The following is a 13,547-nucleotide window of genomic DNA, read 5'->3' as shown; positions in this document are numbered from 1 at the left end:
CCATGACATCACTGATTGGAAAATTGGAAAATAGAATAGCAGGGCTTGATGTTACAGGGCACATTCCTTGCCAGACTGAGAGCATGAATGCAAAGTGTGAACATTTCTTTTACCATCTTGAGCTATACAGACCTGACTAAATTTCTAGACATTGTGAAGGCATGGAGATAAAGAAGGCCTAAAAGCTGAATGCTAAATTACAATGTATCTGCTCTAAAATACATCTGGGGCCTATTTCATAAAACTTGTCATAGTAACAAATTTGCAATAACAGTTTAAAGATACAGAAATCTTTCGAATTGATTGGCTGATAGTAAACTTGTTATAGAAATTGGGAATTTTTTTATCATAACAAGTCTTTATGAAAAGGGACCCTGAACTTGACTGACTAATGGAGTAAAAAATTGTAATCAATTGAAAGCCAATGGCAATCAATTGCAAGAGAATTTTTGGATACCCAATCAATCATAAGTCTTGCAATTATTTACAACTGTGCAATTAATCAATGGTCTGCTTCTTGTACCATCAAGTATAAATCAATTGGCTGTAGTTGAAATTGATCGCTCACTTATAAAGTTAACAACTGAAATTTGCAATTGATTGCAAATATTTTCTTGCAATACAATAGCCCCTCTTTAAGTATGAATACAGTTGAAAACTGTAATCACAAAACTTTGAAAGGAAGTTGCATGCACATCTTATTCCTTTTTACGATGGTGTTCCCCTATTCATCACAGTAATAAACAGGCTTACTTGCATCTTCAAGTACTGTACATTGTACAGGCCCCCCAAACAATTTCTTTTCCCCTTCAGGAGCTCCTTTTCACAAGCTACATGTACTAGCTATAAAATCTGCCACATTGGACAAGTTTATTTGCAGTGAATGGCATCGCGATTTTCTAGGGCTCTTTTTGGACTTCAAAGGCTCTTCGTAGCATTCGGGGGCAGAATTGCCTGAGCCCCCACGATGTAATTGTTTCCCTGAGGCCTACTGATATGTTTCCTGAGAATATATATCAGAAAATGATAATCAAATCAAAATCAAAGCCATTTTCGTCCATAAATTATCACTCAATAACAGAGGAGCTCAGATATATGTCAGCCATGTAAATACACCTACAAATGGTAGGTTGATACAAGTTCAAACCTTGCATTGCTGTCTTTACCACCGATGATATGGGTCATTTAACAGACCAAGAAACCTGAAAGAGGATCGAGATCTATGGCAAGATAACATTCAAGAGTTTCTTTTAGCATCAGCAATAGTTGAAACCCTGATCCCCAAGTTGTGGTAGGGTGATTTATCTCAATTATGTAAGCTGTCATATTTTCTTTTTCTTGAATATGCCATTCACCTTTCTATTAGAGAAAGACATTTACTATGATCTGTCAATGCTGCGTTTATCCTGAATACATGTATTTCTCTTTTTTTAATTTGCTATCTCTCTATCTTCCTTCGTTCTTCGCACTCACATTATTCATTTATTTTTTTTTTTATATAAATGTCATCTCAGGAAATTCTACCCCCCCCCCCTTTCTCTCTCTCGCTCTCTCTCCCTCTCTCTTCTATTTCACTCATGTCATCCTTTCATCTTTTCAATACCTGTAGGTCTATATTCCAAAGTACACCATAGACGTACCCCCCCCCCCCTTCCCTGTCTCTCTTTCTCTCTTGTTCCTTTCAGTTTTCCATATTTTTATATTTCATTTTTTCAAAATCATGTAGACTTATCCCCCTTCCAACCCCCTCTACTTGTTTACAAACAAACCATATCCTATCACCAAACAGAAGAACCTAATGTATACCCAGCATATCACTCAATTAGTCTGGGCTCCCACATCGCTTCTCTCATCACCATAAACCTGGAAAAAATGTTTTCATGTGAATGTCCTGGAGAAGAGAAGCTGATACTTCATGCGACATTACTTCTATTGGACTATTGTGGTATTTTTTTTGGGGGGGTGTTTTTTTTAACTCTACATACATACTGTACATGGATGAATGCTGTTATTCAACCTAGGCGGTTTCAAACCGCCTCGATCACAAGAATCCCCGTTAAATTACGAGAACATTTTTAGGCTAAAAAATACCCATTAATTATTCCTGCATTCACACCACCCCGAGACATACCCTTCGGGATAAATTCCTGAAGTTAGGAGCATGCGCAGTATGGTCCAATAAGCAGGCAAGGCGCGAGATTCAAAACCACTAGCCCAGCAGCCACCCACGGCGCCCGCGCCCAACGACACGCTGGGCTAAGAGTTCCCGTAAATTGCTTTCACATTGCCAAAATACCTGCGACCTTGGAAAAATCCCCGCAAAAGTTCTCGTAATTTCGCCAAGTACCTACTATTTAGCGGGTATTTTCTTTCGGGGAAATTACGCGTAGTTTGCTTTCACATTACCAAAATACCTGGTATTTTCTGATCGGGGTAACTTTCCCGATCAGAGAATACCTGGAACTGACGAACTTCGAGGCGGTCTGAAACCACCTCTTGAAAGTAATTTCAATGTACATGTTGCTGGAGGTAAAGTCTATAAAAAAAATTACTGTTGTTGTTGCTGAACCTTCAACTTCGAGTGGCCAAGGACAGGTTCTTTCCTTGTCTTCTTTATCCCCATGAGATACAGTACATGCATAGTTCTCTCTTTTTTTTCCATTTTAATTAATTTTGCTTGAGTCTTGTAATTAAGCTCCTCTGGATTCATCTTCTAGACTGCAAAATGACATATCTTCTTCACCCGGGACCTGTTGCAATTAAAAACATAATAGTAACGTTGCCATCCAATGTATCCATGGCTGCAATGCTAAATAGCCCATCAGAATCAAGGATTTCCCAGGAAGTTACTACTGGAACGTAAAGTTAGCATGATACTGGTATTAAGACCTGATATGATAGGCCCCAGAATTAAATCACGAAAGTAATTGCAGAGGAGCTAGCAATCGCACCAGTACGCCAATTCCATGAAAGATAATGAAAAGTATGATGTAAAATTTCTTACCTCGGCAAAGTAGACGGGACGAACATCACCTCTCGTTCCCAACGACATCTCTCACCACCTGTATTGGTCTACTCAGTCAAGATACTCAAACTTCTTTACCACTGGGAGTCATTTTCTCAGTCATTGGAACAGAGTCAGAGGGCTAGAGTGTGCGGAAATGATTGCTTCTGTGTTTTAAAGTTTCCATGGGCATGACAGTTCGGTATGCTTTCTCTGTAAATTTGTGACGTGAGATCAGATGCTTCATATACATGTAGGTCTCAATATTGTCGACTTAAAATTGGGCATATTCTCTTTACAGTAGTTTAATGCTCGTGCATATGTATACAGTACAGTACTCAGTAGATGTGCTGATCTGGAGAGAATGACCTAATATCTAATGCATTCAGGGTAGCGTTCTCATTTCTCAACTTGAAGATTTTAGCTGCTCAACGATCCTCCAAAAACAAGCAGAACATCTCATAGATTTCCAGAAAAATGTCCAATGTTTGGTGTAACTTTTACATGTAATAGTTCTTTTCTAACTCCACCCCCTCAAACATCTCTAATCCATTTCAAGATATTTAGAGGGTCTATACTTCTGTTGCCTGCTCTTGCCTCTGATGTGCTGAGCCATCAGGACAGTCATAGAAACATTCCAAACCTTCAAAGTCAAGAAGATCTAGGCTCTCAAGGCAAACACTTCACCATCAAACTTTTATTGCTCTCCAGCCAACAGTATCAACACACCTTCAGGAGTATCTGGTCAATATTTGTGGGAAACCTACTGGAATTCTGAGTTCCCTCTAACTTTTGGAGATCAGTGTTTAGAAGATGCATGTCACAAAAAACGGAATCAGTGGTATCATTATTGTATTCCGCAATGTGCATAGTGATTGTTCTATTCAAGGTGGTGTAAATACAATTTGCTGTTTGCTTTTCAAGATAAAGAACATGATTGCTGAAATGTATTGCAACCGCAAAAGGGCAATCAAATTAGTTGGTAGAAAGCTAGCATATTGGACCAGCACTCACAAATGCTCAGTTAAAATGAGACTAGTGCCAGCAGAGAGTTGAATATCATGCCAATCTTATTTAATTGATGTGAAATTCCTAGAAGTTGTACTATTATTTCCAGCAATAGAGAGAGGTAAATCATAGAGAGAAGTAACTCATGCAACCACTGACTAAATGATGTAGTTTGAAACTCCTCCAAATGCTCAGAAACACCATCGCAAATGCTCTCCTTCCCTGTACAAAAATCAAATTCTAATCTAATGAAAATATATCCCAATGCTTTAGATCCACTCCAGACAATTATAAACAACTTCCCAATAGTGTGATATTTTATTTCCTATTGTTCCATCATACAACACACATGGGAAGAAATATCGGAAAACATTAGCACTGGCAGACTATCCGTTTCCATAGAGGCACGTACACAAAAGTTGACCCCTGTGTTTAGAAAGGTCAATGGCGAAAAAACAAACAACTGGAAAAGCTGATGAACACCCCAGCAGAAGCACAGTCTGCTCAAATTAAAAAGCTCCTCCAGTGGGTACAAATCCAGGCAAATGTTCCTCTCTGTGAGAAGTTCTCCCACTGACAAACAAATCCAACACCTCATTCAAGGCTGGAAGACAAAATACATGTATTTCTACAGCTTCAAGAATAAGGCTGGTGATGATTGTTTCAAGCTCCGAGTTCATTCAAGAAGCTCAAGTGGAGTTCTCACAGCCTTGCAGCTTCCGGTAGTATCCTACACACGTACAACCATTCCATCCCTCTTTATTATTGTTGGCGCTACATTCGGCAGATGGTTCCTATTTTGATTGGTCCTTGGCATGCGATCTGATTACCTTCACCACAGACTACCTGACATAGCATTGGTGTCATAGAAAGGTCCCAGAAGATTCTTGGTGTGATTGAAATGACATTTCACTTGTGGGCTTTGGAGGGTTAATGGACCTTGACTCGCGTTTCAACCATCCCACCTACCGATCACCTGCTAACGACTGTAAATGAATGTTCAGTGGCATCATCAGGGAATGTCAAATTCAGCTCACAAAGCAATATAAGCTTTGTTGTTCATTATGGAAAGCCCTTCATATTCCATTTGGGGGTTAAAAAGAGTTTAAGAAACTCTTCCTCAAGTCAGATCGTGTACTGCTTTAGAATGACAATGAACGTGGGATCATCAAGGTGTTATATACCCAAATCAGTTGCAGTTGGATGAGCAGTTCCTCCTATTTGCTGGTTTAAAAATAAAAGTTTAAGAAACTCTTCCACAAGAAGACAAATCAATCCTCTAATTGAAACATGATTCTGATACCACAAACATTCCACAAATTCACAATTTTCACAATGTCTCTGAGGATCCATCTACTGTAGATGCCGACATATTGGAAACACACATACCTTGATCACAGAGTTTAATGCTTCAGTTCATGCATCAAACACAAAGAGGAAACTCACCATGTCAACCACATGGACATGTACATGTAGGCCTACCTCATGTTGCCTCTGAATGCCAAAGCTACAAACAGCAGGGGTATAATCAATACATACCCTGCTTTCAAGCACATTCATTGTCAATACGCATATTCCAAATGTAAACATGAAGCTCCTGCTATCAGCTACATGTAACTCACACCTTATCGTGGCTACCATTATTACAGTAGGCCTAAATTATTTAATACAGTATAACAGTACAATGGTGAATAAACAAAGTCGCCATATTAATAGCTTTTATCTTTTCAATTTGATATCGATTTTTGAAGAGGCACCAAAATCAGATGAAATCTTGGGCTACTGCTGCTTCGAACTCCAAAGGTTTACTGAGTGGCAGAACTGTACTATAAACATAAATGTAGAGCTTTTATATAAAATATCAATTTTTCAGACTGTAGATAGAAATACCTGTACTTGACTGCAATAATTAAAAAACAGAGCTACAAGCTTTTTCTTGTTGTTGAACTCAGCAGGGGGATGCTCCCCCAATTCTACGCCGCCTCCCTGACGGCTGCTCCCTTTTATCAACTACCGATCATGAGAAACACATTGCATTGGAAACAATTATCAACACAGCAGGGAGGCATGCACCATTTGAATTGAAAGCAATACAAAGCAAGGGGTCAATGATTTTTATTTCGATATGACTTCACATCAATGAGGAAGAATTATAATATCAGTCAATCATGTTCATCGAGGCGTCAGACAAGAAATCATTACACGATTATCATCAGTAATGGTGAATGGAGACTTGGTATGCGATGAATGGATTGGGAATTTATCAAAATAAATAATTGTGCCACGAGGGAACAAGTAGCTTCATGTTTCCATGGTTACCTACATGTAGATGTAACCTGCAGCATTTGCACTAGTTTATCATGTCACACCAGTAGATCAGGCCTACTTGCAAATTGTAGGCCTACATGTACATGTACTCAATGGTTTCTGTATATTCTTTACAGCGCTTTTCCCATCATGCGCACGAAAGTAAGGAATAGGTGCCCAAATTTCCACTGATAGTGAAGAATCCTTCTATCTACATACTGTACAATGTAGGAAGTGGAGGGGGTGACTTGGTGGGGTTTGAGAGCAAGATGGTCTGGGGAAGGCAAAAGAGGGAGGGGTATTACAGGGAAGGAGAACTGGGCTGTGGAGAAAGGGAGGATGCAAACAAGAAAGGGAAGGAAGAAAGGAAGGAAGAGAACTGAAGGAAGCAAAAGAAGGAAGAGAGGATGAAAGGAAGGGATAAAGAAAGGAAAGAGGAACAAAGTATTATTAAAAGGAAAGAAGGATGGAAGGAGCAGAGGGAAGGAAGAAAGAATGGAATAGATGGAAGAAAGAATGCAAAGAGAAAAAGGAATGCAAGGTAGCCTACTCTACAATTGAAGAGGCAACACCGACTGATCAGTTCATGAAGATATTATGTCTTCAATCAAATTTCTTCAATCTGATACAGATATTACAATAATGTAGACACTCTCATCCAGACATACATGTACATGTGTCCAGTCACTGGGACTACTTTTCAGATGATCACATCCGGGATTTCAAAACAGACAAGTTTTCCTTGAAATGCACACAGAACCGAGCTTTGATCTGTGTACTATTCATAAAGACATGAAGCTTCCTCTGGTACATGTAGTCTAGCGTAAACACTGTAGTGGTTACCATGGCAACATATTTGATCAAAGTCCAACCTGGCTTTCCTCATAATGAAAACACTATAAATCCATTTATTTAATCACCTGCAATGTGCTTTGTTTCCCCTGTTCAAAGTTCACAAAATGCATCCTCTTCAACAAGAGACCTACTGTCCTGCAGATGGCTATCTTTCTCTGTAATTGAGAGCATCCAGTTTTGAACATTTCTCTGGTTTCTACAATTGCTGGAATACATCAAACTATATGTACATGTACATGTAGGGCCTACATGTACATGAATGCTGGGTCTATACCTGTCTGATGTATGATAATACAAAATACCAAATAGAAAAAAAATGCTTCACACACACTAGGCAAATATTCACAATGTGCTTGTTAAAACAAGTTGTACCACAGAAGCTAATCTGGACCTATTTCAAATTCACGACGAACTTGTTATACAGTACGTGCTACAATTCCTGTACATACATGTAAGTATGTTGATGAGAAAGAGTTTCAGCCTTGAATTCTTGAAATCAAACAACACCATTAAATAATTATCAATCCAAAAATGATAAAATTGAATCAAATCTCAATAATGAATTTAAATAAATGTACAGTATGATTTTTTATTCTGTGTTCGTTTTTTTTGGTTTTTCATATGGATCTCAGAATAATCAACACTGCTCGTGAACATTTTAGGGATGGTCCAGGCTGGAAATAGGGTAAAATTCACAGAGCAAATTGCTGAAATTTCGATCAAAATCGGATAATAACAAAGTTATTGAATTCTAAAGATTTGCATTATTCCGGTGAAACAGTTCTAGGCACGTCTTTATGAATATTCATTAGGTGGGCTGATGATGTCATATCCCCACTTGTTCTTTTGTATTTTATTATATGAAATTAGGTTTATTCAACATTTTTCTACCAAGAACTAAAACAATTGGATTGACAACTGATTGCATTAGTTATTTATTGCCACAACTTATTTCATCATAATGGAGACACATCATTTACACATGTATGAAAAAAATTAAACATTTATGATTTCATGTAATAACATTTATAAGAAAAAGGAAAGTGGGGAAGTGGCATCATCAGCCCACCAAATGAACATTCATGACGATGTGCATATAACTGTTTTCACAAAATATTGATAAATTAAAATTCAATAACTTCGTAAATTGTTCTCCGATTTTGATGAAATTTTTAGCATTTTGCACTGTGAATTTTACTAAATGGCTCGTATTCTGAAATCGGGTTTAACTTAAACTCAGGTTTAAAGTTGTGGTTTAAGTATGGATAGCCAATTGTTACATAAATCACTAATGGTAGAGATATCATCTTTCAGCTCATTTGGCTCTTAAATCATTCATAATTGTCTAGGAAGTATGAATAGATGATTGTCTTCACCTTCGATGAATCAGGAAAGAGCACAGCAAACATAAGAAACATACAACTTAATAAAAATTTTGACACTCTTGGCTTCCCATAATTTTAGCACAGAGTTAGACCATGGTCTATGTTAAACCTGACTTCAGAATACAGGCCTATGTATTTAGATATAAATATTTTCAGCCCGGACCATCCCTTTAATACCCTCGCATATCGCATATCAGCAATTACCTTTTGACATTCCGAAACTCAATGTGATGCCTAAAAGCTCAGAACATTTTTAACTGTAATTACTGTGCCTACAGGCTTTACAATAAACAACAGTGATCCCACCAGAGCAGTGGCGTAATAATATAGGATTTTGTACCAGAAAAAAAATTGACAAGCCAAAAAAAAAAAAAAAAAGTGCATGGGTTGTGACTCCCCCCCCCCCCCCCCCCCCCCCCCGCCCGTAGGTACGCTAGTGCACCAGAGTCGCCTTCAGCTTCACACACTTCAGATTCGAGCCAATCGAGGCCCCAAGACTTTATTGTCGATTGTTTCTGTACAGTACTGTTTCTTTTTTGGCTTATCCTTCTCAACAGTATCTCGATTTGGAGAGGCTTCTGGCTCTGGCCTTTTGGCAGAGCCAGGTTGAACTCGATTTTAGAAACTTATCCTTCTCGCACTCCGACTCGACGATGTCGATAATCAGCGCTGTCACAATCACCAGCTGATCGCATACAATTCTGTGCATATATGCCTAGTACACATAATATACCGTACGATGCACGTGGTCTCGTTACCAGCTGTGCAGTCTAATCGTGCACGCTTACATGTACATAAGCCATGCGGCAAGTGCGTCAACATTTCTAGAAACCCCGTGCTAAAGACTATGCGTACTCCGCATCCCATATTGCATTGCGCGTTTATTTACTATCGCGAAGCTTCCGGTGTTACGGAAGGTTCGGATATTGCATCGACCGTTACTTAAAGCTGGCAAGGGCGATATAAAAGATGCGCTTGCTCCGCCGCCGGAGAACGTAATTATGTGAAGTATTATTTACATTGTCGATGGTATTTTATTGGGGCAATTCTGAAATAAATAGTCGCCCCAAAGCATTGGGTTTTGAGAATTTTTAGGGGCGATTTGGGCTGTCATGGGGGCAAAATCGCCCATCGCCCCCGTGTAATTCCGACCCCGAGACTAAATGAAAGTAGACCATGTGGTGAGTGGACGAACTGATGGTAGACCAAATGATAGTAGACGAGTTGGCAATTGGACGAATTGGCAAATAATAAACCAATCTGTCTACAGTCCTGTAGTTTGCTGTACGGTACGAACATTCACTCGCTCAAGAAATGCGGTCTGAATATATGCAGTCTGAAATTCCCTGGCTGGAACTTGTGAATAGACCTGAATGCTTCACGACCCACTTGCTGATCAAAGTTTCAATCAGGGTCTGTGCCTACAGAACAAACTTGTCTCTTCTCTAGCTGTGTACATATAGGGACAAGTACATGTACCCATTCATAAAAGGCAAAGTTCAATCATATTTTTAAAACAAAAACGCAATTTTCACAGACATTTTCAACCATGTTTACAGGTAGTTCAAGAGTGTCACTCAGTCATGAAAATAAAGGCCTAGGCCTACACTATGGTTAGATTAGAACCAGGGAAAATATACATGGAGGCTGGGGGCGATGTCACCCATGAAATGCTAAAAAAAGGACATGGAAAATAAAAAAGAGCCCAGGAAAATTCCCATTCACTGCGATGTAAAAGTTTCTCCAATGTTGCAGATTTAGCCACTAGGTTCGAAAAAGAGCCCCCCCCCCCCCCCCCCCCCCGAAATATTTTGTTTGCCTGTTTAGAACACAATCAAATATGCTGGATTACATGTAGATGACTTTTTATTTTTGTAGGATGTAGGCTTCAATACAATGTCCTAAAAATTAAACCTGGGGGCCGTTTCATAAAGCTGTTCGTAAGTTAAGAGTGACTTTAAGAACGACTGGTGAACCCTTATTACGCGCTAAACCATTGCCAATTCAATATACCATTTACAACAAGAAAGGATCACCAGTCGTTCTTAACTTACCAACAGCTTTATGAAACGGCCCCCAGATGGACTTAAAAATTAAGATCAATGTTTTATACCAGAAGTAAAAATATAGGCTTTCCTGAATCACGAAGATATTAAAAAAGCTGGATACAAGTAAATATTAAAGGTGTGTTGAATTTTTTGTAGAATGTACACTATGCCTACATCATGTAAATGCACTTCGAACACATAGTTGAGAGGGTACAGGGAGGGGCAGTGTATCCATGACCAGAGTTGAAATACTTGAATGTTTCTAGCACAGGTGTTCTTCATCATCATGTTTCACCACTTGTGATCATGTGATGAGAGATTGGCCTCATTTTTCATCCCATTTATTGAGCCAGGCAAGGGAATATGGGAACACTCCATGCACGCAATCTCAAAAATAAAATTATGCGGTATCCACCCCATCCCCTGTCTTTCCTGAGCACATACAGGTGTTTAAATTCATCAATTCAGGGTTTAATTCATCAACAAGTTATGAACTATATCTAACACAGACAAACAAATGTAAACAATTAAAAACTCAAACATCAAAATTTAGGAGGCGCGATAGCTCAGTCGGTAGAGCGGGGGTTTTGGATTCTGGTGACCCGGGTTCGATTCCCAAGTGGTGCGCTAGTGCCCTTTGGTAAGGCATTTATCCTCATTACCAGGTCCCTCGGAGGGAACCTTAAGCCGTTGGTCCCCCAGTTGCTTGCTCACAGGCATTTGTGCTTTCTTAGCAGTCAGATAAAAAACCACGGTATAACGTGTAAGCCTTCATATACATGTAGGCCTACAGACCTGAAGGGAAAGTTAAAGGACCTACATTTAGGGCCTACATATTGTACAGTACATGTATATGTAGACAGTCAAATAAAGAAACCTAGAGAACAAAAGTGAAAAAAGGGACTTCAAATAAAATTAAAAAATCCATAATTCAATATCCAGAGACAATAAATAAAACAAGTTATTTTTAAAAATCAAAGACAGGATTAAACAAAATTAACAAAACAATGACAAATGTAAAAGAGTTGAAAAGAGTAGGTTGATCTCAACCTACTTGGAACAACTTCGCAACTACACTGTAAAGTTCATCCCAAAACTGAAAACCAATCTAAGCCCCGTTGCATACAAGTTACTATTATGGTAACTTTGCCATCCAATGGTAACTACCATGGTAACGATGATCAACAACCAATCAGAATCAAGGATTCCATACAAGTCACCTTGGATGGCAAAGTTATAATGGTAACTTTTACGCAACGGGAGCCCTGGTGCATGTTTCATAACTGCCATAGAAGCCTTGATTGTGATTGGCTACTATTAAGCCCTGTTACCATGGTAATTGCCAAAATGGCAAAGCTACCATAGTTTTAGCTCCAATGCTGAAGTGAGCCTCTGATTTTGTAAGATAATGAAGGTTTCCTCCAATAAATGGCAAAAACTAGCGCTGAAAATCAGCTTCATTTTCTTTGAAAAATGAAAACTTACTGTCCATTCTTCCCAAGAGTTAGATCCTTCCTTTCCACCACCTCGACCTCGATGATGCTGCACCGGTGATGCCCTCGTTGTCATGGTAACAAGTGTTCTGCTCTCCGATACTGCGGTTGTTGCAGGGAGTGGAACAGTTCTCCTTCATCAAATACAGAGCACCCTGTGTGATATATAATAAAGATTATTTTCAAAAGCAATGAAAAAATAATGAAGTTTTGTTCACAGGAATTTAAGTTTGCATTTTGAAAAAGAAAACCTTCAGAATTTGTAACAACAAACAAATTGCTTGACTGTACTCTTACATGTAACTATCAAAAATCATCATTGAAAAACATGTTTCTGGGGGAAAAGTTAAAATTCAAGCAGAAATATACAAATTTTTATTGTACACCAAATGATTTTTCTACCATCACACAACATCAGACAAATTTTGTACCAAAAAAGATGATCATTTTCTCCTTTTAATAATGGAGAAGTTGTACCAGGAGGGAAAATATGAAATACACAATTATTTTAGTATGTAAAATAATGTTCAACAAAGTTTTGTTAAGCTTCTGGCAAGCTTGTATGAGTGTAGAAGCGGTGCTTTTGATCTATTAATCACAAGGGAATCAGAAAAAAAGAGAAGGTATCAACTGTATTCTACTAAAAAGACAATTGAACCCAGTTTGCAATTGAGCATGATCACTCCAAGCCAAAACATTTAAGAGAGATTTATCCTCCAATTGACTCCCTAGAACAATGTCATGACTGAAAGTTTCTTCTGCTTCATAAATCTCCAGCCTCTTGATACTCCAATTGCCTGTAAACTGAGAAGCACAAGGGTTCAAATTCAATAATGGTTTCTAAGTGGTACTTGTGGGACCAGTGTATAGAGACCCATTTGTGAATTGCTGAGAAAAGAGAATTGAAGGAAAAAGACAGTTTTTCAATCGAACTATTGTTTAATAAAGCTTGTTAAAAAGAATGAAGATTGCTTTCAGAGAAATATCAAATATCAATGTTAATTGTAAACCAGTGCCGGCCGCGCAGAAACATTGTTAGCCTAACAGGAAGCCCAGTCACATCTTTCGGACTGTGAAGTCAAAACATTAATTTCAATGTGTATTAAGTAATGCATTGTAACATTAGGCATTGCTGTCAAATTACCGGTTGTAACAGGGCCTCAGTGTATAGTGCATTGTATAGCGCTAACAACGTTTCTGTGCGGTCAGTACAGACCATTTATTGGTGTACACCAAACAGCTACATCTACATTGGAGCGGGTCTGTTTGTGATGCATATCACATCTGGGCCCTGTTTCATAAAAGTTGTTATGATAACAATTTTACAATAGGAGATAAAAGCTACCGAAATCCTGAACTCTCTGATTGGCTGATGGTAAACTTGTTTCAGAAAATGCATTGTACAGAACAGGAACGCAAAATATTATGCAGAAGGATGACAATCTAC

The 13,547-nt window shown here is 38.6% G+C and overlaps 1 protein-coding gene across 4 annotated transcripts in view; it reads right to left on the bottom strand.

Moving 5' to 3' along the window:
- LOC129267268 (dixin-like) overlaps positions 1–12,251 on the bottom strand; it is a 69,275-nt gene extending 57,024 nt beyond the window's left edge. For all 4 annotated transcript variants that reach the window (XR_010294395.1, XR_010294396.1, XM_064103530.1 and 1 more), the window contains exon 1: positions 12,093–12,251. Coding sequence is in view for 2 of the 4 variants with exons in the window: in XM_064103530.1 (XP_063959600.1) it covers positions 12,093–12,176 (84 nt within the window). In the remaining 2 variants the exon portion in view is untranslated. The remainder of the gene's footprint in view (positions 1–12,092) is intronic.
- Between the last annotated feature and the right edge of the window lie 1,296 nt (positions 12,252–13,547).

Source organism: Lytechinus pictus, chromosome 8 (genome assembly GCF_037042905.1).
Source record: "Lytechinus pictus isolate F3 Inbred chromosome 8, Lp3.0, whole genome shotgun sequence".
In the NCBI taxonomy this organism is placed as follows: domain Eukaryota; kingdom Metazoa; phylum Echinodermata; class Echinoidea; order Temnopleuroida; family Toxopneustidae; genus Lytechinus; species Lytechinus pictus.
The sequence above is the reverse complement of the archived record's forward strand: the minus strand, read 5'-3'. Positions and strand labels throughout refer to the sequence as shown.